Consider the following 24991-nt stretch of genomic DNA (forward strand, 5'->3'; position numbering starts at 1 on the left):
TTTTCCGTAGTCTGTAGGCGGTGGCCATACACTATATACTGCATAGCCTGCATCGCATCATGATGCTGAGCCCGTATGCTGCGCATCTCTCATAGCCTCATATCAAAAGAAAAGACATCCCACAACCAGGTCTAGATGCTCAGACCCATAGCCTCCTTCATCAGCTCCTCCTTCGCTTTGAGCACCACTTCATCCTGTTCGCCCTCGCCCTCTCCCTCGTGGACGCAATCACACTTATACTTCTTCCTGAACTCGTAAGGCGGAAGCCCATCCAGTTTCTCCAACGCTCCATGACTGGCCCTCACACGCGCATATCTGCCGCTCTGGCCCAGGGAATGGAACCATACCTTTCCATGGATCATGACCATAGCCACGACAGCCTTGCCTTTGCCGGGGATGAGCGTCTCTGTCTCCATGGCACCCATCCGCCACTCGCTGCAGCCGAAGGTGATACCGAGGAGGCGACTGAGACGGGTGGTAGGGTGATTGGAGGCGAAGTTCTCGTACGAGTCGAGAGTCATGTTCTCAAAGAAGGGCTTGAGATGCCTGTCGAAGAAGTCCTGTACGACGCTGAAGTCGAACTCTGCATCAACGAAGATGGCGGCTGTGTATGCTTCGATCACGTCGGCCAAGCATTTTGGTGGTTCGCTGATGGTGACCCAATAGTCAACGGCGCCATCCGCTTCTCGCTCTGCTTCTTCGGCCTCCAAGACGTAGTCGCGAATTTGCGAGCTCAGAATAGCAGTGTTCTGCTTGATGTGAACATGCCAGCCGAGCTTTACGCACACAGCGCCTAGGAATTTGTTGGACACCATGGGAGTCTTGTGTTCCGTGAGCCACTGAGGGTCCTTGTCTGGGTACTTGTAGTAGAGGTGCATGATGAACGCCATATCGAGAAGAGAGTCACCTGCAGGAATGAAAACATTAGCTCAGCTCAATTGCATGCAAAAAATCTGCAGGAAGACTTACCCAAGAACTCGAGTCGCTGATAGTTGGGTATATTCTCATACATGTACGGGTATGAGGGGTGGGCGAAAGCCGATCGAAGAAGACGTGGGTACTTGAAGTGATATGGGTGCACCAGCTCAATGTTGAAAGCGGTATTGACCATCGCTGCGGTGGCGTCGGCAACTTGGTACTTGGGCTTTTGATAAGCGTCGTAGTAGTCTGACCACCTCGACATCATATGATCTTGACTGTTGGCGAAAAGCTTGACAGCTTTAACAGTTTCGTCCCAGTCTTCGGGGTTCCATCGCCCGCCCCGGTAGTGCTGCTGGAAAGCAGCACCGATGAAGGCCTCACAGACGTCCGCGATGCTCTTGTCGCCAAGATTATGCGTGAGCTTCAGCCAGTCGTCTTCAGTCTTCTTCAAACCCTTACCCCTCATGAGCTTCACCCCTTCAGGATACCATGTGCGCCTATGCAAATTAGATCGTGTATAGCAATGAGTAAATATACTGTACATACCTTGAGAAGGCTTCCGTGCGAATGAAGCGGTACAGCTGAATATCGCGTTCAGTTCCATCTGCGGAGACCACCAGCTTCTTTCCCACTGCAGTCTCCATCAGGTTCTTGTTGCAGAGCATTTCCATGCGGCGGACGTGGAACTCGAATTCGTTTTCATCTGGCTGCTGGACAAAGACCGAAAGTGAGGTAGCCATCTTCAGGAAGCAATCCCCTAGGAATTCAAGACTGTACCGTATTAGCAGGTGAAATCTTGAATTATCCCAGTACCTACCGTTCATAGTTTGGACCCATTCCGCTCTTGAAGTTGATCTTTTCTTCGCCGTGCTCCTCGGAGTTGTCGGAGTCTTTAGTAAGAGCTTCCAAAGCGAGCGCGGGGCTGACGTTGAGACCGAGAACTTTGCAGGCGTCCAGAGCAATGAGATAACTCTCAAAGCGATGAATGAGAGCCGGTAATACGTAGCACATGACCACAAATCGTATCGAAAGCTGTGCTGTTAGCGATGTTTTCATACGCACAAGCCGACGGGATTCTTACATTAGAGACGTGAAGAGGCTCTGGACAGATGTAAGTCTTCAAGTCATCGAACTCACCCTTCTCTTTATCCTCGACGCATGCAAGATGGTTCCGGCGGAAAGGAATCTTTTCCACCTCAAGAACGGGCTGCGAGGCGTGCCACTTTGATATGTCTCTACTCTTTGCCCACCGGCTGTCGCTGTAGTCCAGAATAGTGGCCATGAACTTTTGTCCACTGCGAGGTAGACCTTTAGGAGGCGGATCTTGTGGCTTGAGATGGGTTGCGAGGTCGTTGGAGTAGTAGCGTCGACCTCCATTCATTGGATCTACAAAGTAACGATCTAGCAAATCCTCAGATTTGGTCTCGAGTGTCCACTTCCAAGTGGGCTCTTTGCAGACTTTGCGGATTTGCTCCATGTCTAGGATTTGATCGAGAGAGGTAACAGACGAAACAGTAGACACCTGGCTCGGAGTTACTGGAACAACCCAATAAGATATCTTCTGGACGTCTTCCTCGTACACCTTGTTGTAGATATCCTCGTATATGCGTAGAGTAAAGATCGTGAGAGCTTTTATCGTCTCGGGCGATACAGGTAGCGGAGTCGAGACGGATTTGGATACGACATTGGAGGGCCTTCCATCCGTGAGGTAGATAGGAAAATGCGGCATCTGCGGGAATGGAATGCGAGTGAGGAGACCCATAGGCTGATGAGGTCGGTCTAAGCCAGCGTCAAGGTCGATGACGGTCAGGTATAGAAGCGTAGGAACGACTCCGCGATCCACCTTCCAGAAATTTGGCTTGATCAACATAGAGTACATACCCTTCTTCTTTTCGCTAAGCGCTAGCAGTGCATTTCTCCCAGCTGGCAAGCTTTTGCATGTTGTTGGGAGGAGGTTGTCATCCATATAGCCTTTCGTGTGAAGCATGAGGCATGCCTTGTAAGCGGCAGAGCATTTTGCGATAGTTTTCCTGCTTTGAACGTCGCCAGTTACCGAGACTACCGGTGCATGTTCCGGCAACATTACCTCGCAAACAAACCCTCGCCGCTGAGAATCCTGAGCATCATAGTTGACCTCGGGATTGATAACATAGGTTGGCTGGAGCATGGTCTGTCTGTCGGGGCCGGGTAGCGTCGCTACGAAGTGATTGAGGATTGATAAGCTCGAGCGATATGTGAGCTTTGCACCAGACTTTGTAACGAAGCTTGGATACATCTTGTCTTCGAACGACAACATGTCAACCTCGCCTCCGCCGATCTGACGGTCTTGGGGAAGAGCTTTGCAGAACTTCCTCATGATGCCTTCCTCGAACTTGACGTCGAAAACCCGGCTGCGATGGTCATCGTTGCCCTGCTCAATCATATGGAGATACTTCGAGTTCCTATGCCGTGCTCGGCCCCGAGACTGTACGTACGCTATCATGGTGCGATAGAGGTCGAACCGCACGACAAGGTTGCATTGAGGGATATCAAGGCCTTCTTCCGCCACAGATGTAGCAAACAGACAGTTGAGTTCGCCGCGACGAAACTTGGCGACCGTAAGGATTTGGTTCCGCAAAGAGATGTTGTGCTCTCCAGCACGATTGTTGACACCGACGAGCACGTTACAGCGGAGGTTCGGTCCACCGATCTGGGAAAAGATGAGTTGAAGCAACCGAGCTGTTTGCCGTTGCTCAACGAAGACGATACAACGTGCTTCATCGCCGCGTTCGTAGTATAGCTGGAGCCAGTGGTGAAGTTTCAGAACTTTGGAACTTAAATCTTTGTCGCTCAAGGTACACAAACCGAAATCGAACTGTTGTACGAATGTGGCCGCTTCCTGTAAGCGCTTGGACTGGGCGTCCCACTCCTGCGCGGCGTCATCTCGCTTAGCCTTGTTATGCTTCAGGTGCTCGCGATCTTCGAGCTTGCGGCTCTGCTCGTCAGCGAAAGCAAAAGACCAATACATGTCAGACGCCCAGCGTCCGAGCTCGGAACCGTAGCGCTTGGAGGCCAAGAACAGTTTCTTGAATGCCGGTATGTCCCCATACTTTGCTTTTATCTCTTGGTGCAGAGGCGTCTCAAATTGGTCTTGTAGCCGTGCATACACTGCGATCTCCTCGGTAGGCCTGCTGATACTGTTCGAAGCGAGAGCACCCTCCGAAGTAGTGACGATCTTGGAATGAAGTAGTTTCTCGAGGTCGTTGGCAACTTCTTTGATATGATCGACCGACAGTCCCTTTGTGTCAATCGGAGAAGCTGTCATGCCAAAGATCCGAGGTCGATGGGAGGGGTCCAGTCCGTGTACGTAGTAGTCCTTCATCAAGCGAGCGTAAGGATGGTTGTTCTTGGCATGATGAGCCTCGTCGAAGATGAGGAGGTTGATCTGAGCCATGGTAATGAAGGAGTGCATCATACACTGAACAAGGACCTCGGCTGTACATACAATTACCATGTTCTTCTCGTAATGGCTCTGCCAAGTCGCTTTAGACCAAAGCGATGCGCCCATGGCGCCGCATATGCCCTCCACTTTCTGATCAAGGCCGCAACGCAAGACATTTGCTTGTTGGAAGACCAGGTTGACCGAGTCGACTAGAAAGAAGGCGATCTTGTGGATGCCGCCTGCGGCCCGGCGTTCGAGCTCGTCATTGAGAACATGCTGTAGAAGTAGAGTTGCGATGTGAGTCTTGCCGGAGCCAGTGTCTAAGACCGCTATTACGTTCTCACTCTTGGCCCTCTGAAACAGTTCAGTCTGATAGTCGCGAGGGTTCGTGATGCGGACTGTGCCCTCTTGTCTGGCGAGTATGTCGCGGATCGACAGCTGCTCTTCGTTGGCGGTCTTTGCAGCAGCATCGTCAACTTCCTTCTGTGTCAAGTGAGAGCTGATGTTAGCAGCAAAGGCCTTCAGGACGTCATTCTGCGCTCTGCGCCTCTCCGATGTGGTCTTCGGCCCATGCGTACGTGCGGTGTCATCATCGCCATCTGGGTCTTCATCTGAGCCCCGCTGGCTCTCATCTTTGGTAGCGGTCTCTGCAATGTCAGAATCGGAAGATGAGGATGACTCGTCGAAGGAGTGGTAGTGTTCGTCCTTCTCGTATATTATCCAACTCATGTTTATCGTGGCGCAATGCTGTGGGTGCAGTCGAAGCTTATCACAGGTCTGGAGAGGTAAAGCCTATGGTGAGTGTGATTGAAAATCGAGGGCAAGAGCGCGTTGCTGGTATTTGTGCAACTGTCGCGCGTCTTGCTTCGGGCAAGAGAGCAAACAAACAGTGTAGGTACCCGACGCCGCATGCTCAGCCGAAGCCGCTCGTGCTGACCCAATCAAACAGCCGCAGCCGTTTGAACATGCCGGAGATATTTCGCAGCAGCATACCAGGCGTTTGTCACCGTGGTGTTACCGCTTTCACAGACGCGGTGTGTTGGCGGCGATAGCGGGGTACGCGAACTGGGAAGGGGCAATGCTGACTCATCAGCATCTGCTCACGCTCTCACGTGTGTCCCCACTGCCATTTCCTCAACATCACGACAATTTTCCGCTCAAACGCCACTACCATGACGAACGAGCCGCAGAGTCTACGGGGTCTATTCTCAAAGGCGGAGAGAGCGCGCGAAGAGCTCTCTTCGTCGTACGAAGCAAACAGTCCGACCTACCAGGAAAACCTTAGCGCGACAATCGCCACGTACGAAGAATGCCTGAAAATATCCGAGCAGGTGTCGCTTTTCAGTCCAAATGAGACCCTGGAAGACATATCGTCGTCTGATCTACAGTACGTGTTATGCTACAACCGCAAGATACCGTGCACGTGGGCCCTCGCTTACCCTTCTAGATACATGGCGATAAACTACCACTTGGCAGAACTCGTACAGAAGATCTTCAACACCGACGTAGCCTTACGGAAGCAGAACCTACTGCGGGCACGGGGACACTATGAGCGATTTCTCAAGCTCTTAGATTCCTATGATGTGCTTGGCAAGGCAGATGCGAAACTCTTCGAAGTCTACGCGGAAGATAAGAACAACTTCTCTACCGCCAACACGCGGGATGCCGCGGCGAGACGGGACGCAAAGATTTCGCGATTCAGGGAGGAGAAGGAATTGAAGCGGAAACTAGAGGTATGTGTCCACACTAACTTTGCTTTCAAGGGTCGAACCTAGAGCTAAGGCCTGCAACAACAGTATCTGCGACAGAATCCCAAACTTGCCGAGCAGGATGAGCAAGTGGTACGAGAGTTGCATTTGACCAACTTGGCGTTCATGGTGCATCAGACTTTCGCTTCGTTGGAGTCAATGGCTCAAGAACTGCACATCATCTCGCTAGCCCCACCCGCGCCCCCACAAGGACAGGAACAGCAAGCGCCAGACGGCCGACAGGACGGCAGAGATAAAGACGGATACTCCGAACGCCTCGATGGTCAGTATGGCGGCCTGAGATATTCCGGCCCCATCTTGAGCGGCGACGGCAAACCCATGCGGCCTTTTACGCTATTGGATAGCCGTCAGACCCTAAAGAAGAACGTTTTCCGTCCGGATCACAGCCTGCCAACTATGACGATTGACGAATATCTAGAGGAAGAGAAGCGCCGGGGTGGCATGATCGAGGGTGGAGGCCCGCAGTCTGAGATCCAGGCTGAACCGAACGAGGACGATCTTGTCGCCGCGGACGAAGAGACGATGAAGCAGCGAGCGTGGGATGAGTATGTAGAGGCGAACCCCAAAGGCTCGGGTAACACTTTGAACAGAGGTTGAGCGTGGTTTGAGCGGCAGATCAGATACCCAGCAAAACAAATGCACCACCAAGGGAAGACTTTACAACTTCTCGGCTGCTAACTCCGGCCACTTTGCCGTCACCAGCTCGTACAGTTCCTTGTTCAGCACTCCGTATCCCTTGACATTGAGATGCAGCCCGTCCGTAAACCAGCCCGCTGGGAACGTCTTTGCGCCCAATAAGCCGCATCCCGGTGGCACATCCTGATCGTACTCCCATCCTTCTTCTGCAATGACTGCGTCCACCATGTGCTGCCAGTAGTTGAGACCAACGACTCTGCCCGTCTCTTCGTACTCTTTCGCGATCTGCATAAGCCCATCTGCATACCTCTTCTTACTCATGTAAGTCTTGTACCTTGGTCCTTCCTTTCGTGACTCATTGATCTCCTGTATTTCTCTTGCAGACCTGCTTTCTCCAGTATCTACCACAGACCCATTGATGGGTGGGGGCGTGATCAGAACTATCTTTGTGTTCTCCATAGCCTGCTCCGTGAGGATGGTGTCGAGGAACTCCCGTATGTTCGCTGAAAAGGTGGGCCAGGGAACATACTCCTTCTCGCCGATGAAGCAGGCGTCGTTTGCACCGAGGAAGATGGTGAAGAGGAGGGTCGGTGCCGCCTCAGGGGCTGTTGCGCTGCTTATTATACGGGCAAAGTCTGCTTTCAGACGGGTTGACGTGTAGCTGCGTAGTTGGTGAGTGCGCCGACCGTCAACGTTAATTGGGGTTTGTACCCTGCTTTGCCTATCGTGCTTGTCAGCATCGGATCTGGGCTTTCAATGTTGTTCTTGCTGCTCAACGCGCTAGCATATCATGCCGTAGTACCTTCATTCACAACCCTTGCCTTCCCTAGGTACTTATTCTCAAGAAACCATCCAATCCCTTGCGTCTTCTCTTTGAAACTCCACTCGGTCATGGATGCGCCAAACAAGACAATCTTAGCCATGTTTGCAGCTCGTCTGATCACTCAGTTTGAAAAGGATAAACGAGAAAGCGTCTACGCAAAACGCGGAGTGAAAGATGGTGGGAGAAACTCATTCGCATTACCTTCGTTGACGATCCGTACCTTGTGCTGATACTGTTGCCTAAGAAACAACCCGAAGCCTTGCGTTTCCTCGCTAAAGCTCCATTGGGTGAGCGAGTCTCCGAAAAGCACAAAGTCTGGCATGTTGTTTGCGACAGATGAAAGCGATGCAGTGATTGGTCGTTCTTTTCGTTTCCAAAACGCTTTCTTGAACATTTCGTTGAATGTTGGGAGGCTCTGCTCCATCCCAAGTGCTGAGAGTGTTGGCGCGCGCAACCCGATGCGGCACAGTCAGGCGGCGCTAATGCACGTAGCACGTGTAGCTAGCACACCTTGAGGGCTGGCTGGCGTTGGGACGCGTCTTGTTCGCGTCAGTTCATCAATCGCGGTCCTGCATATGTTCGATGCACAGAGCTATATCACAGAACTCGAAATCATAAAACCACGACTTCTTACGGGAATTATGGATCTTCGCCACTGCCGAAGCGGTCACGATGACATCACATCTTCGTGCAACGATTGAATCCACAACACTCGTCATGCTTTACGGCATTTCCAACACGACTTTCTGGAGACCACTCAGCTTTACGAATCCACCTAATACACAATTGAACGCGCTGAACCAGTATATCACGCAGCATACGACCATCTACCAAACATGTTGTCTATCAGCCTCCGCCTCCGCGCGCTCCAGCGCCCTGTCGTATCTCAACTCCGCGCCTTCACCACTACACCCAGCTATGCAAAGCTGATGGACACGCCCAATCCTGCCTCCAACCTCCCAGACCCTTCTGAAAACTCCTCGGCCGCACCAAACGCCAAGATGCGTTCGGACACGCAAAACACCGACCAGCAATCGAGTGCGTCGCCTGACGAGCACAAGACCGGCGACGACCATCCGGCGAAGCAGCCAGATCACCAGGCGCAGCCTACTCGGACGACGGGAATTGGGGGCGAGACAAAGGTGCAGGGAGGGAAAGAGGGATTGGGCGAGAGGGGTGATAAGCAGTAGACTGGGAAGAGGAGACAGGATGGGATCTATGAGAAGGAAGGAACAGAAAGATCGATGTTGGAAGAAGGGCACCAGGTGGAAGAACGCGATATACGTCTGTTTCCGGTTTAGCCAAGCGATAGCTGACTTCTCCAATCTGACGTCTCCTCATGTCATAGTTCCAGTACCCGTCGTTCTGGCATTGTGCGTCACAACACGAGCGAGATGCACCGACAACAGAAGAACTTGCGTTACGACAGCTCACTCGTTCCACTTCTTCATGACCGAGGCTCATACTCGCCGACCTGTCCGGCCCTAAGACGTAGTTTGTAGTAATACAGCGGCTAGGTCGCCACTACCGCAACAGCTCAATAGGTGGATAAGAACATCCAAAAGAGGTGCCTGATAACCGATAGTACCTACAGTAGGTACTGGTGCTCGCCGAGGTAAAGTCGCATCATACACCCGTACTCGGACAATCGCTTAAGTGATGCCCACACTCCATGCATCACATCAACCCACAAGCATGCAAAAACGCGGCATTATGATCTGATTCCTGATCAATCCACCGGCCCCCATCGTGAAAGCGGACCGTAGTGCAGCGAGAATCGGGAGACCGAGGAGCAATAATGCCCAGCACTAGCAGCCGATTGGTTTGAAAAGCCCTCTCCATCCACACTTCATCCACAATTACGGCCCGTCGCGCAAAACACCGAGTAGAGATGCAGTGGACGCGTTATTCTAGAACAGAGGCCAACAGTCTCGATGATCTAAACACGGAAACTCTTAAAAACCGATACTGCCTTGCAGGTCCACAGCTGGTGGCCTTAATCGTCCTGTGGCGTTGCGGACATGCGCGGGACGGTCCTTGTCATTGTTTCGCATTCGCGTTATTATTACCACGGGAATTTCGGCGTACTTGCGCCCACTGCCATCTGAACTTTGAGACGGAAGGGAATTTTCAGCTCAACCATGGAGCCGCGATATATAGCTTCAAGAGTAGAAAAGACATCTTGCGCGAAAAGTACGTGTGTGTGGATACGGGTAAAGTGGAAAAGACGGCGGGGCTAAAACTACTACCATCAGTGTAACCATCCCTGCCAGGAGGCCTAGTTTTCATCTCGTGCCGTTTGCAGATCTGAACGGCGAGGCTGCCAGCAGCCACGGGCTGTGTAGTCGGTCGCCTTACGCAGGTTGCCGGTCGAAGGGCCTAACATCATTCGGCATTCGAGATTTATAAAGTCGACGGGAGCGGCTGCATTGTCGACCATCAACCACATCGCTGGCTTAACATTCGTGAACTACTCGAGTGTTTCTTCAGTATGCGCTTTGTTCCTACTTTTGTTGTTGGCCTTTTGGCCAGCGCTGTTGCTGGCCGCGTTGCACCGCGGGGGATGCTCATTGACAGGCCGATGTAAGTCTGCCCGCTCGTAAACATGAGCGTATACTGATGCTCCCATACAGTGTCGCCCATTACATGGTCGGTCAACTCGATCTCGATGAGGTTGTGCAGGATATTGAGGAAGCGAGGGAGCTTGGTCTGAACGGCTTCGCGCTCAACTTCGGTGAGTGATTTTCATCCACAAAACTTCAATCGAAACCCGGGCTAACAATGAACAGATCAGTTCGCGTCTTGGTCCAACCAGACTGTTAAATACATGTTCGATCACGCAGACTATATTGGCGGTTTCAGCCTTTTCTTTTCCATGGATCACCACCCAGGCTTATTGGGGAAACCTACGAACTACGCCCAGTACTTCAACGATCACAAGGGCCGTCCTTCCTATCTTCTAATGACGGACCCTTCCGATGGCAAGACCAAGCCTGTCCTATCGACATTTGGTGGCGAGACCATTTCCAACGACGATTGGAACAAGTTCAAAGGAAAGGTGGGCAACGTCCTCGTCGTCCCTGGCTTCTCTGAGATCTACAACCCTACCACGAACTTTTTCAATGACCGTGGCGCGATTGACGGTGTGTTCAATTGGAACTCATGGCCTGCGACAAACGAAGGCAAAGTCGCCGTATCCGACGCGACAGACCGTGTATTCAATGACGCCGCCAACAAAGCCAAGAAGCTGTTCATGATGGGCATCTCACCTTATCAATGGAAGCATTTGGACTGGAAGCAGAACTGGTACCGTCGCGGCGAAGACAACCTCGAGAACCGGTTCGGTCAGATCCTCAGTGTCCAGCCTGATATGGTGCAGCTTCAGACCTGGAACGATGCCGGCGAGGGCCATTACATGGGACACCTACACTCGACGCCACTGAACGAAAACACAACGAAGGTCATAACAGGGTACGACCATACTGGATACTGGCAGATTCTGAAACCGTTCATCGCTGCGTGGAAGCAAGGCGATCGTACAACAGCTAACATGTATCCCACGAATGGCAAGCCTGTCCAAGGCACTTTCTGGCACCACACTCTTACCGTCAATGGCAAGTGCACCAACGACGAGGTGCCGCCATCCGCAGACATCAAAAAGGCAGCTGAAGATGCCGTGTCTGGTGTCTTACTTGTCGCCAAAGGCCAGACGAATCTCATCGCTGTTGTCAACGTTGGCGGAAAGAAGCTGGACCAAACGCAGAAACTCAAGCCAGGATTTAACAAGTTCAAGTTCACCGGCCTGGAGACGTTGGTCCCAGGTAAGGTGCAGTTGGAGGTTTGGGATGGAAGCACCATGGTGGGAGGCGGGTATGGAAGTATTGAGGTGACGAAATCGAAGCCGCTTTGCAACTACCAGTTTCAGGTCGTTGCGGTGCCTTCATAGGTATTTCTTGAGTACAAGGGTAGGCTCTGTGCCGACGTAGCAGGCACGTAGATAGTAGGGACCACTTTCAGATAGTCAATACATAGGTGTCCGATCGAAACTTTCCGAAATGTACCTGCAGCGTGCTCACTGTGCCTCACGTTGAAACAAATGAGCTCATCTAGCGTTTCTCCATGCTGCATGTGCCTGCGTGCGCTCTTAGCCGGATAAGCGACGCCGTACAAAACGGTGTTGCAGATGTGTGATTGACGCATGTACGAGTACATAATGCTATATTGAAGCACTATGAATGAGACTATCTGAGGCGCAGTACTGTAGTATTGAGTCGAGATCCCATGTCGTCTGGGTCAACAATCCGGAAGAATTCAAGTGATCAATGTGCACGACGCGATTTTCGACTAGGTTTGCGGGTATGTCGTCTCAGTGCACAAGCTCATGTTATGATCGACCAGCGCAAGGGTTTGGCCAAGCCGTTGGGTCTGCGTGGCCCCTCTGGCGGCCTGCGGCCACGGGGGCGATCACGTTTGCGAACCCTGATTGCGCGGTATTACTATGAAGCCGATCGGAAGCAGAGCCGAGGGCGCTGGATTCGCTGACCTTGATAGAGAAGGTGCGATGGAAAATGTAATGAGCGGGATGGCGCGGATGAGCTACCATGAGGCCATTGGCGGAAGCACGACGGGATCCTTGCGATAAGAGAGAGTTACGGGGCAAGGCTGCACATCGCGGTATGGGTACGAGGCTACCATGTTGTCGGTATCGGTAATTGGCGATAGCCTGGATAGAGTCAGAAGCTTCGGCGCATCCCGCGTAGCTCCACGGCACGACTCGTCCAAAGTCTATTCTGTTGTGCTTCGAGTGGAAAGCGATCGACCTCAACTACTCCTGAACAGCGAAGAAACTAATCGGTTAGCGATTGGGTTGGAAAGAGTAAAGTATGCTGCAGTTGGACATGTGAAAGATTGAGGTAGAGTGCATGCAGGGCTGCCACATTTGGCATAGCTCTTGATCCGAGCCCTGATGCGCCGTGCCGGAATATTTCTGATATAGAGGTATGACCGGAGCGGAAGATAAGCTATGACTGACACATGTAATCATTGGGTGATTTTATGTGATGAGTACAAACACGAGTTGGAAGGGTTTCTCTCTGCCACGCCTGATTGGAGGTGCGGCGAGCGGCTGCCGTGATGGCAAGGTTGCTCGAGTCCACTTGGGCTGCGCAGAACTGGGTAGAGTGATCCGTGAGAAAACAGGGCCGCCCAGGGTGTTCCGAAGTGACGGATATAGGCAGGAGGCCGTGATAGGATGGCAGAGATACGTTGGCGATGTTTGATCGTGTTTGAGTATGCATCACGCGATGCTTCCCAGGAGCGACTAGGATAGCAATCGCGTCTGGTAATTGTGTGACGGGGCGTTGATTGACGATTGATAGTTACACACGGAAATGGTGAGAGTGGGCCGAAGGCAAATGGGATGGCTTCAGGGGTGGTGGGCACAAGCAAGCATGGTGGCTTCGAGGCCGTTTGTGGTGGCTTGCAGGGCCGTGACGCACGGGCATCTCTCGCATGCCTCTAGCCGCGACTGGGCGGTGCACCTCGGGTTAGCATCATCAACCCCAACAGGCCCTGCGCGCTCTTGGGACGCCGGCAGTGAGACGTGAGATTTGTTTTGGCGCATCTCTGGGGTTGGTCGATAGCGCCGCGCATCACTGAGGCATGCTCCCGCAAAAGCACCTCCGAGCAATTGCGAGCAGGCGGAGCCAGTGAACCCTCTGCTGCGGCTCGCTGGTCCCTCATCCTCACCCCACGCACTCGCGCTGTCAAAAAGCTTTGGCTCCCCAGACCGGACCTGCATGCCCAGTGACATGCCTACTGCCTGCTGGACCCTCGTGCATCTATCCGAGACGTTGCCTCCGTACCCGTAAACACTCATATACGTGCACTCCGCCTGCCGTAGCGCATCTGTACCACGGCAAGTGGAGATACAAGACACCATGTCAGGGTAAGCTGCGATATCTGCTGTCTTAGTAGCCTTAGTAATACTTCAGACGGAATCGCTAACATGTCCAGTTCCATGCGCGAGTCGCTGAAGGCTCTGAACACGACCTTCTCGGCCACTACCGTCCCCTACCCTCTCCCCGACGAGCTCTATGCGACCATAGAAGCCTTCCTCGAGCGCTATGACGACATTGACGACCACGACTCCCAGCGCTTTCACGATGATCTCCACGCGCTATACCTCCGCCACGTCGCCAGTAGTCCCGAAAAGCGCGGCGCCTTCTTATCAGCTCTGCGACTGCTTCGGCCCGCGATAACGGGCGAGGCGCGCTTGACCGCCTGGTGGAACTCGGCCCTGAGGCCTGTCATCGACGGTATAGGCTACAAGAAGAGCGAGATTGAAGATGCGAGGGCTTTTATCCAGAGCATACTGGTGTACGACAACGAGATCGACAAAGATGGCGAGTACGCGCGCTTGTCCGCCCTCTTCACCAAGAAGATACTCGACGCATACTTGGCGCGGACCAACGTGCCTGCCTCGCCTGAAGATGCCGTGAGGCCAGAGAACGAGTTTGTGGCCCATGAGCTCGAAGCTGTCCTGGTCGACTTTGGGCGTAAGATGCCCAAGGTGAGTGCCTTCCCTCAGTATGATGGCCTTAACTAATGCTTTCAGGTCCTCCTCCTCACACTCGACAATCTCCTCCTACAGAAGCAGCATCGCATACAGGCCCTGAACCTGCTCAGTGCCTTCGTCCGCCTCCAGCCGCCGCACCTCCACCTCGTCCTTGAGACCCCGCTCGTCCAGAACCTTGAGAAATGCCTGCTCATAGACAACTCTTCCACTGTCATCGAGCTTGCCCTCGTCGTCCTCATCATGTTCCTACCTCACATTTGCGGAGCGCTGACCTCTGATCACCACCTCGAGAAAATGTTCCTGGTCTACTGTCGGATACTATGTTGGGATAAGTTGGGGAACACCGACGGGAAAGGCGGTGATATGAACATGCAGGACGACGATAGCGAAGAGGAGGACGACGAAACCGATGCCGACTCTGAACAGGCCTGGGAGCAGGTGCAGCCATTTATGGACTACCCTGATTGCCCGCCGCCGACTCTCATGCACTATTTCACCTTCCTATACGGTCTTTTTCCCCTCAACTTCATGAGCTTCGTGCGCAAGCCAAGGAAGTATCTCAAGTCGCTCAACTTTCCAGGCGCGCGCGACTTCGACCTGGACCAAGATCTCATCCACAGCCGGACGGAACCCTACCGTCGCGTTCATCTACTACACCCGAACATGTTCACGACCACAGTCGAAGACGAGCTGAGCGAGAATAGGTGGCTGAAAAGCGACCCTGCTGACGTCGTCATTGAATGCATGGACCTTTGCGTTGCCGTATCGTCGACTTTGGAGGACCCCGGCCCACCACCCAACTCAGCCTTACCCCCTGTCCCAGAGATACCCTCGCAATTCACTCTGGACGACCAGGACGGCACAACAGTACACGATTCAGATGCAAGCTGGAGGAATACCCAGTCGACTATGAACGTTTCGTCAAGCGATGCTCCAGATGTTCCCGATCTTGAACTCCCATCAAGGAGCAAGTCTATAAAGTCTGCGGTATCTATCAAGTCCATGGCCTCACCGTTGTTGAAAGGTCGCGACATGATGGATTCTCCAACACTGCCGCCCACTAAAGATACAAAGAAGCCGGATATGTCAGGTCAATCCGCACGGCGGTTCGTAGCACATCAACCCAGCCTGGACAGTTTCGCCCAATCAATCTCCGGCAATCAATCTACCCACCATGACTTCCAAAACCACACCATGGCGTCTTTGCAAAGAGAGATCATGCTACTTCGGAATGACCTCAACTTTGAGCGGTATCTCAAATTGCAGCATCTTGCTCACATCGGACAGCTACAGCGGAAGCACATCAAAGAAGCGACTGTGGAGGCGGAGACTCAGAATCTGATCAACACCAACAAGACACTAAAAGCCAAACTCGCCAAGGCAAACGAGCTGTACGCCCAACTCAAGAAGGAAACGCTCACGAGTCGCAGTCAGTCCAAGAAGTGGGAAAGCGAGTTGAACAATAAGGTGCGATCGTACAAAGAGAGTGAAAAGACCTGGCACAGTGACGAGGGCGGTCTGCGATATGAGCTCCAAAGGACACAATCGGACTACGAGCAACTCAAGAAGATTGTGGAGAGAGCTGAGGCAGAGCAACTAAAAGCCCAACAACGAACCAAAGCGTTGGAATACGAGCTTGAAGACTACGCCGACATTAGGCGGGAGCTTGAGGGTGCTCAAGATAAGATCATAGCATTCGAAGACCAGAGGAAGGAGCTACACACCCTCATCCAGGAGCGGAACGACTTGCGCAACGATCTCGAAATCGCAAACATGCGGTTGAACAGCCGTGAGCAAGAACGCGAGCGGTCGATCAAGGCTTACGAGCGCCGGATCATGGAGCTTGAGTCCCGACTACAATCTTCCGACAGAAGCACTGGCAAGCCAGGGCAACTGCCGTCTTCTGTGCAGCAGATGCTCGACTCTGCGCTTGCAGCGAGCAATGCCAAGATGCAGCAACTCAAGAAGACTCATTACCGCCTCCTCGAGCAATACACCGAGCTGCAGATGAAGTACCATGAGCTCGAAGGGGAGCGAGAGGCTGAGATGGGACAGCTCTATCCCCGGGACAAGTCTGGTCATATCGAGTTTGGCACTTCACGGGTCAGTCGCAACTCCAGCCTCCGACAGGCGACCAACTACAGCTCGAGATATCTGACACCTCTATCTACTACCGAGGCCACCCCCAGCGAGGAGCAAGAGTATTACGAATACCGATCGCCGGACTCCGTCCACAGCCCAGGATCAGCCGCGTCACCACCTCGTCCTGCTCGGCTTGAATCACTACAACAGGGGAAGCCGCAACGATCTCAAACAGCGCCATCGCCGTACCCTGGGTTTGGTGGCGGATACGGACCAAACTTTTCCGCAGCATATGATGCGTCTCTCCACAATCAGTTTCAGGCTCCAAAGCCTCAATCTAGCGGGCAGAGTAGTTTCTCCGCCGACACCGATGGAAGCTCAAGTAAGGAGAGAAAAGACAAAGTAGATCCGAAATCGGAGGTCCGGATATACGGGCGGGGTAAGTTATCGGTATTACGTCCTGCAACATCGGAGGCTGACTATGAGACAGGCGGCGCTCAGAACATCGGAAAGAAGGTCAAAGAGAAGGAACAGAAGAAGCCTTCGTCTTCCAAAACTGGTGGCTTCCGCGGCCTCAAGGGCATAATGTGATCGGATTGGGTCACCTACTTGTTTTGCATGTTGTGGTGCCGATCGGAGGCGCCACCATCTCATCAGACGGAATTTTGCGCGACGCGCCTCTGTCACACTCGGTTATCTGCATCCTTCTCTATCACGTCTCGCTTCGGCACGACCACAACGGCCACTTCGTCATCACAGTCGCGACTCAACGAGTTCTTGTCCACTCCTCTTTCTTTCTTTTATTCATTAGTTTCGCATCTATGTATAACGACACTGCATGAAGCACAGGCCGTGTCAACGCCTACGACTGGTTGCATAGCCGCATAGTCCTCAGATACCTGCCTCCAATGGCATCCTAGCATCGACTTACTTGTCGACTGTAACATAGTCCCAAGACTAATAGTGTAATACATTGATACCAATCACACCCATTGATCTCTCCATGCTTACGCGTATGCATCAGCATCATACCGTCCTTCCAAAACGCTTGCATGTATCGAAGGCGCCCACAGCACGAGCGCCCTCATGCCAAGACACTGACACGCTCTCATTCGCGGAGAGCAGCCGAGTCATCACAACCACCTGGACCGCACCTGCCATTCAGATCCCCACGACACCACCAACATGCTGAAGATCGAATTGCGACGATCAATATCCACAACCTCAGACCCAGGGACGCATCAGGCCCGCAGCTACTGCAACCGCCATCGCAAACAGTAAAGTTTTGATGGGCCCCGAGTACTTGCTTTTTCCTCGTCTGTCCACACATTTGCAACAGTCAGCCCCCTTGAAGCTAGCGCCGTTGGCACTATTCGGAAAATAGCTCACAGGAGATGTCATCCCGCACTAAGACGTACGACTAAGACAACGGCCGCCTTGCTGTCGCCCCTTCCTTCCTTCCTCCCCACGTTCGCGGCGGCCGGGAGCGCGAGCGTACATAAAACGGGTTGAGCGTGTTTGGTACTGTGCTGGGTGCCGTAACGTGGGGATCCTTGTTAGACATGCACTACTCGGTAGATAACCAACTCTACGATGGATCGCATAAGGCATCCATACGGCAGATACGCGGCAAAAGCCAAGACCTATCGCGACCCCGTCGGGCTTTCCATAAGCAAATGCTTTCTCGACTCACGCATCCTTATCGTGCGAAGGGCTGACTCGTGCTGCTGAGTCGGTGTCGGTTGTCGCTACGAATAGTGCCGATGGTTCAACAGTTGATCAACTAATCGCGGAGACGGGTGCTGCCACACTGCAGGCGCCGAGGAGTGGAGAGGGTGTGTGTTTGGAGGTGCGCTAGGAGGTGCCGCGCAAAAGGAAGGGGAGAAATTGAGGAGCGGGTGGGTACCCAAGCTTGACAGCTAAGGGGGGTTCGGGTGATTGGCTGGGTTGTGGAACCGGTCGTTGGGGAGGAGGTTGGATCTGTGGACGACGCTTGTAGTCTCATGGGCTTCACGCTCAAGCCTGGAGCCATTTCGCGAGGACGTGTGCATCTTGGTGGGTTGGTAAGTCGATAACAGTAGCTTACAAAGGCTCCTTGCCTGGACTAGTCGTCTCTATACTCAACCCCGGTAGCGACGAATGACTCTCCAAGGAAGGCGTGATCTATAAACTATGTATGCAGCAGGCAATTGAATGTATGACACGCACTCAGGATCAGCCGAAGCTGAGCTGGAAGCGTATATCGTCGATTAGGGATGACATTGGCTGTGCAAGATTCCATCGTCGTTAACAAACATGCTCTTATTCCGTGTTGCATATATTATAAACACATTGTAGTCTGCAACACTTCTCCACCTATAATCTCTCAGACATACGCCGCCTTCTCATATCAACAACTTTGCTGACGCTATATCTCTATCTCTCAAACGCATATCGAGTACATTCTAACCTATAAACTTCAGCTCATCGGCGCGTTCCGTGAGGTAGTGGTACAGGTTCCTTGAGACCAAAAACGCTCTAACGCATCTTTGTACGTCGATAATTGAGGGGCACCCTTATGGCCTACTTATCAAAATGCCAATTATACGGACTAGTGGAGTTCGCATAGATTAGTGAGCGGTTCCGCAAACTCTCTAGTAAACCAACATACTTGATACCTAATGGAAAGAGAATGCTTTAGATTTACAAGTATCTATCGCGACCGATCGATCTACTATGTTACTGTCGTGCGATCTTAGATCATGTCAAATCTTTTCTCGAAGCCAGGGACTGACTTCTGGAACTCATCCATGTCGTACTTCTGCGCCTCTTCCAACGGCTCAATTGTTGAACGACGCGTTCACTTACAGCCTGTATACTAAGAACATCCAAGCTTTGAATCTCATGGATGCTTGGACGATTGGCTGATTTGGGAAACCGGAGGTTGAGAGGAAGGATAACTCTGTGGACGACGTATGCTGTAGGGAAGCGGGTCTCGCACTTTGGATTCACCTGGATGCGTAACACACAACTATCGCTTACACATCGAACAACTCCAAAGATACATGTAGTAGGGAAGGGTGTTAATGATATGAGATCATGTTAAGGCGACACTAAGATGTAGTTGTATATCACTTATCAAGGGTAACGTTGCCTTACCATGAACATATTGTCGTTCGCAGACGTGCTAGTTCGTAATAGTGTATAATCTAGAAACACGTTGTATTCTGCAACACTTGCAGCTAGACTCTCTCATTCAGACACCGCCTTTCTCATATCTCGTTCATATTTCAGGCATGACACTATGCTTACGTGGTTCCATCATGAGCTCCACATGCTTAATTGCCAATACGTTATGCCGTCTCCTTGTCGAGGTTTTAAGACGACCTAAGCCCTGAGCTGCCCTTAGGCCACGCAGTCTTGTGGACTCCCTGCGCCATATTCTCATGACTGTTTCTTCTCGATCTCTCTCGGTTACTTCATAGCCATCCACCCAGGAGATGGCTATGGTACCATCCCAATACCTTTTCAGCCGCTCCCGTACCTCCTCCATACTCAGAGGTCTGCGGTATCTCCGTTGCTGTATTCCAGTACTGCCACCTGGACTGCTGATATCGTTTGATCGCTCAGCTTTCTCGCTCTCCTGTCTGTGACTCTGCGGACTCTCCTGCGGGGGACTAGCCTCTCTGCTAACATCCTGAGGCTCGAGACTTTTGTTTTTATCTTTCTGATCCTCCCACTTTCTCCTCTCCTCTTTCAGCGCAATGTACTTGAGCTTGTAGTGCTCGGTCTTCTTTTCTTGTTCGAAGAGCATCCCCTTCCAATCTTCACTCTCTTCCTCTTCTTTGACGCTTTCGGCCGGTGCCTGGGCAAGACTCTGTTGGGCGATGTACTTTTCTTTCCACTCTTCTCGTTGCGTTCGTAAGGTTCGTCTCTTAGCTTTATGCCGCGTGACCTCAGCCTCGGAGGCATCGATCTTGGCTTCCTGTTGTTCAAGCTTAACTCTGAGAGCCTGCACCTCTTGTTCCAATCCAGCGTATATTTCGGCTTCGTGGTGTGCGACAGCGGACTCCTACAATGACTAGTCAGCGGTCGCTCATGCGCAGATTGATGGTGTTGATGTGCAAGACATGAGAATTCGGTACTCACGGATGGAGATAAACGTTTGTTGGAGCCTACATTGCGACGTTAGCAGCTTGTTAGATATGAAATGAGTGGTCCACGCACCCTGCGATGCATCATCGGATGCACTGTCCGTCAGGTCTACGAAGGAGCGTTTGGAAGGGAGCGTGAAAGCCGAAGTCCCGCTTCTGAACGCAAGACCGTTGCCGCCGCTATATCCTTGGATGAACTGAGCTTGCTCCTGTACCGCTGCATTTTCGGCCTGAATGTCCAGAATTTCTTCATCCAGAGATCTCATGTCAGTCTGAGGCATCTTCTGGTATTGCGCGAAATTTCTACACGCCAGTCTGAAGCTTCCAAGCATGTCCGGACTCTCCAGGTCCAGCGCTCGTACCAGCTGGCCATCTTTGAGGAATATGAAGTTGATGACAGACTCGACCAAGGCCCGCTCGAACTTGCGTTCTGTAGTCATACGAGGCTTCGTGTTGCTGGAGTCGTGAACGCCGCTCATCGCGTTGAAGGGCGTTCCGTAGTAGACCTTAGAGGATTGGGTATCATGGATCAGTGGATTGACCTGAATTCCCTCACCCGAATAGTAGCGTATGTGAGTACCAGTCGCATGTGCCCACACAGGCGTACCGCCGCGTTTTCGCCAATAGTGACCGACGAGGAGCATACGCCGGCTGTAAGGTGTGTTGTTCTCGTCCAGATATGCTTTGTCGGCGAACTTATACATGCTGAGATCGGCGATCGCGGCGTATTGGTCCGCAAGTCTACCAGTAGCATACTGAACAAAGTCGTCCAGATTGTACTTTTTCCTGGATGACAGGCTCGCAGACGAGATGTTGGGCATGTTGCGCGTGGGTCGAACCGTTATACAGCTAGTCCTGAAGTTAGTCGGTGTATCTTCGCAGGCTCATCCAAGTAGTGAACTTACCAGCAGAAGACGGCGAATCGCTCCGTATACCTTGCCGCAGCCAATGTTCAAAGTGAGCAGTTGGAAAAGGCAATGGAGCTGTTATGTGAAGAACTAGAACGATGCACACGCTGTAGCTGGCGTCGGGCGCGCCAAGATTGTGAGCAAACGCCACGTTTAGTGTCAAGGAGGTGAAGGTGACGGTGAGCCGACATGGTGGGGCCAACGGATCTGCGATGAGAGCAGTCATAAGTCCACGCTCTGGCGAATGGGAGGTAAATCATAGCGGATTTATAGAATGGTGATAGAGGACTAAGACACAGCGGAAGAGGAGGATCGGAACAGTCATTGATTATAAGTTGGGATTATATACATGTCGCGATGTACCCGTCTTCGCCCTAAGTCAGGCATCAGCATCTTCAAATAACAACCCGATACAGCCTCACTCACCCCAACACGTGTGCTGACTTACGCCTTGTACACAACCTTGCTAACCTTGTACTCCACCACAACACCTGGCTTTCCCTCGCCTGTGACGAAATGGCCGGCAGCGACATACGTCCCATTCTGAAGCTCCTTGTACTTCTCGCTACCTGTCTCGAAGGTGAAATTGACAAATGAATCGCCGTAGTCCGTGGTCTTAGCGTCCGAAGCACCGGACAGCACCTTGCCGACGCCAGGTGTGAGCTTCACGGTACCCTTGTAATACATTGCTAGAATCGTTCCATCGTGGTTCCTATATACCCATGAGTCTTCAATATTCTCTCGAACGGGCATGCGCATCTTTGCACTCACTTGACTTGACTCCTGACATCCAAGCGCATGTTTCCGCCATCGGCGTCGTTGTGAATGTAGTCGTAGCCGGTACCGTGCAGCTCTCCATCCAGCTTTGGCTCGAAGCCCGGTTCACTCTTCACTGTACCGGATACCATCGGGACGATAACCAACTGCGCGCCATGCTGGCCTCCGACTTGCATCGGCGCATCGATGTCGACACGGACGGTGAACGCGGGCTGGAGAGATGGGAAGCCTGACATTTTTTTGATGTTGCAGAAGGACGTTGGTGATGTTTTTGTAGATTCAATGCTTGTATTGGATGCGATTCTTGGTATGTACGATGGGTTCGGGGTAGAGCTAAGCTATGTAGTTGGAACGCGGAAGCTACCCCTCTGACCCCACTTTGAGGGGAGGAGCTTCCTTCTTTCCGCACCGGTGACGGCATCAAATGAGAGGCATCCGGGCTGTGCATATTTAGCACTCGCATTTCGGAGTCACATGTACGGAACGAAGCGCCAACCCGAAACTCAAAATCCACTGATCCTCCCCTTCTTTTTCTTCTTCTTGTCTAGCTTTCCTCCAAACTTGCCCCGCTCTACTTGGCTTTGTGGCATCATGAAGCCACCAGTCTGGAATGGTACCTGGCTTTGACTTTGGCTCTGACTCGGTACCTGACTGCTACTACCCATACCACCCAGCATTGGCCCTGGAGAGCTTCTCGGATATGCGTTAAGTTGACTCGCAGTCTTAGCCCTCATGAGCTCGTTCTCGCGTTGTTGGCGCTTTTCCCTACGTTCCCTCTTTTTGCGTTCCTTCTCGCGTTGTTGCTGGCTCTCCTCATCTAGGTCTTCGGCCCGAAGAGTACGCTCCATACTGACCCAATTGTACGCATGCGGATCCTTTCCTAATTCCCAATGCGCGAGACTCTGGGAAACGTTTGGCGGTATGATAACCGGGCCTTTGGAAGTTTGAAGATACTTGCTGAGCCGACTAAGGGGGTCTGACGAAGCTGGCTCCATGGAAGGTATCTCGGGTGGGGACGATCCATACACAGAGGATGGAGGCAAAGACGAAGGTGGTATAGATGAGTATGGCGGTGTCGGTAACGGCTGAGATGCAGAATATCTTGAGGTGGAGTTGGACGTAGCCTCCTTTGGTCTTGCAGGCAAGATGGGTAAGGCTACGGCACTGTCCTGACTCTGCCCACGCTGTATGCTAACAGCAGGCACTTGGATCCGATCGTCACGTATACATGTGCTTGAGAACATCAACTCCGTAGCAATTCGCCGAGCCAGAAGTTCTTGGCGTTGCCGAACGCGAATTGGCATATCGGGTGGCATAGGCGCAACCCACGTCTGGAGTATACTATCGTATGCGTCGGAAATGGTGAGGTCGCCATCGTCGGTCAAGCCAAGTACGCGCATAGCTGCGATACGCTGAACATCCACAGTGTCTTGACCATTTGGCGAAGAGAACAGCTCTTGGAAGTTGGACGAAGCTTCGTCAATGTCTGCAACATGGAACTGTGCGTGCGTAAACTCCATCCTGCAATTGTTAGTTCAGAATGCAAGCAAGACCCAGTTCACTTACAGAGTACCCAATGGTAAAGGCGGCAAATCTGCACCAGTCGCCAGCATTTCGTTCACCTGATCCATGACGGCCACCGCATCGATGGTACCCGAGACCTGCTCCGCCGCGCTCTTTGGCTGAGATAGAATCTCGCCCAGAGAAGCATTGTCCCGAGTTTCCGGCACGATAGCACCGTCCGAGAATCTGCGCAATTCTGGCTGCTGCCTGCCGATCTTGGAGCTTGGTAACCCTCTGTCGACCAATCCATTAGGCACTATGAAATCCTCGTCTTTGTTGCGTGGTTTCGAGTTAAAGATGAGGTTTCTAGGGCGTTTGATCGTGCTTCGCGTGAAGTCTACAACGGCATGGTCATTCTCGGTGGTATGTCCTGTCGAGGTGCTCCGACTCCAGACAACCAACTCGCGCGTACTTAAGTCGGAGAGCGTCACAAACAGTTGGAGGAAAACGCAGTCTTTCTTTGAGTATTCCCATCGCATGGGCTCGATGTACAAGTTGGCTATGTGCGCGGAACCACCGATGGGTAGGTCTAGCAGGGTCGGATCTGAACTGGTAACGAGGCCGGAAGAATCGGAGGTATTGCTGCGGAAGTTTTGTATTTGAACCAAGTTGTTAACTCGAGAGTGGAGCATAACACATGTTTCTATCAGGCTGTGAGTGAGAGCTTTTGTCGCGCGATTGATCTGCAACTTACCATCGTCCGACAGCATCTGCACGCTTATGTGAAGTGTGAAATCCTCCACGCCCCGGTAGTGCCGCCAGGATGTGAGGACTTTAGCTCCAGCTTCACCAGCCCTCGGAAGCAGCTCACTTGGTGCAGTGACCGAAAGGAGGAATAAACGAGTGGAGGTCAAGACGAAAACCCGACTTCTATCTCTTGGGTGTTGCTTGACATCCAAGATCCAGTCTGCCGATCGCTCACTGAAAAGCTCTGGGCAGGGAAGGTATGACGTTGTCCTGCCCTTGATGCTGACGATGCTCAAATGGCGCCTGTTGCACACCAGCAACGTCGTTATATCAGCTACCCAGAGAATCCTCGCCCAACCGTCTTCGCAAGCTGTGTCCCCGTCCTCTTCCAGTTCATCGATCTTTCCACGAAGCAGGCATGAAGCCGAGTACGTGCCAAGTCTGGGCCGATGCTCGATGTCCCATACACTCCATGTCTGATTCAGGTCGACGAGTGCAAACTGCAACTGGAAGTCTGGATTGAATGTGACGTCGACATGAGCAAAGCCATCAGTATCGTTCTGACTTATGCTGAGTATAGGGTGGAGTTCGATCGAGGAGGCGGGTAAGCGGTAGAACGGTGAGACAGCGGAAGCGCGTGGTCGGCGGTGGTAGTCTGGGTGGAAGAGGACAGTACGGGTAGGCAGTCGCACAG

The 24991-nt window shown here is 52.4% G+C and overlaps 8 protein-coding genes across 8 annotated transcripts; 4 read left to right on the forward strand and 4 right to left on the reverse strand.

Moving 5' to 3' along the window:
- Positions 1-131: 131 nt before the first annotated feature.
- DCL1 (Dicer-like protein 1) lies at positions 132-5071 on the reverse strand (the record flags this gene model as incomplete). The annotated part of the gene is made up of 5 exons (XM_051466525.1): positions 132-907; positions 970-1418; positions 1468-1692; positions 1739-1953; positions 2003-5071. 5 exons carry the CDS (start codon positions 5069-5071, stop codon positions 132-134), a joined length of 4734 nt encoding a protein of 1577 aa, XP_051329380.1.
- Positions 5072-5514: 443 nt separating this feature from the next.
- On the forward strand, positions 5515-6708 carry J4E85_002246 (uncharacterized protein; the record flags this gene model as incomplete). Its single annotated transcript, XM_051466526.1, has 3 exons — positions 5515-5729; positions 5790-6075; positions 6139-6708. 3 exons carry the CDS (start codon positions 5515-5517, stop codon positions 6706-6708), a joined length of 1071 nt encoding a protein of 356 aa, XP_051329381.1.
- Positions 6709-6768: 60 nt separating this feature from the next.
- On the reverse strand, positions 6769-7670 carry J4E85_002247 (uncharacterized protein; the record flags this gene model as incomplete). Its single annotated transcript, XM_051466527.1, has 2 exons — positions 6769-7408; positions 7582-7670. The coding sequence occupies 2 exons, from the start codon at positions 7668-7670 to the stop codon at positions 6769-6771; spliced, it is 729 nt and encodes a 242-aa protein (XP_051329382.1).
- A 736-nt stretch (positions 7671-8406) lies between these two features.
- Positions 8407-8760, forward strand: J4E85_002248 (uncharacterized protein; the record flags this gene model as incomplete). Its single annotated transcript, XM_051466528.1, has 1 exon — positions 8407-8760. One exon carries the CDS (start codon positions 8407-8409, stop codon positions 8758-8760), a length of 354 nt encoding a protein of 117 aa, XP_051329383.1.
- A 1456-nt stretch (positions 8761-10216) lies between these two features.
- Positions 10217-11516, forward strand: J4E85_002249 (uncharacterized protein; the record flags this gene model as incomplete). The annotated part of the gene is made up of 2 exons (XM_051466529.1): positions 10217-10304; positions 10360-11516. 2 exons carry the CDS (start codon positions 10217-10219, stop codon positions 11514-11516), a joined length of 1245 nt encoding a protein of 414 aa, XP_051329384.1.
- A 1993-nt stretch (positions 11517-13509) lies between these two features.
- Positions 13510-16820, forward strand: J4E85_002250 (uncharacterized protein; the record flags this gene model as incomplete). The annotated part of the gene is made up of 4 exons (XM_051466530.1): positions 13510-13517; positions 13586-14141; positions 14187-16668; positions 16720-16820. 4 exons carry the CDS (start codon positions 13510-13512, stop codon positions 16818-16820), a joined length of 3147 nt encoding a protein of 1048 aa, XP_051329385.1.
- Positions 16821-19682: 2862 nt separating this feature from the next.
- On the reverse strand, positions 19683-21183 carry J4E85_002251 (uncharacterized protein; the record flags this gene model as incomplete). Its single annotated transcript, XM_051466531.1, has 4 exons — positions 19683-19712; positions 19753-20280; positions 20358-20383; positions 20436-21183. The coding sequence occupies 4 exons, from the start codon at positions 21181-21183 to the stop codon at positions 19683-19685; spliced, it is 1332 nt and encodes a 443-aa protein (XP_051329386.1).
- A 531-nt stretch (positions 21184-21714) lies between these two features.
- On the reverse strand, positions 21715-22283 carry J4E85_002252 (uncharacterized protein; the record flags this gene model as incomplete). Its single annotated transcript, XM_051466532.1, has 2 exons — positions 21715-21982; positions 22042-22283. 2 exons carry the CDS (start codon positions 22281-22283, stop codon positions 21715-21717), a joined length of 510 nt encoding a protein of 169 aa, XP_051329387.1.
- Between the last annotated feature and the right edge of the window lie 2708 nt (positions 22284-24991).

Source organism: Alternaria conjuncta (genome assembly GCF_024043145.1).
Source record: "Alternaria conjuncta strain BMP 0040 chromosome Unknown scaffold_3, whole genome shotgun sequence".
Lineage (NCBI taxonomy): Eukaryota > Fungi > Ascomycota > Dothideomycetes > Pleosporales > Pleosporaceae > Alternaria > Alternaria conjuncta.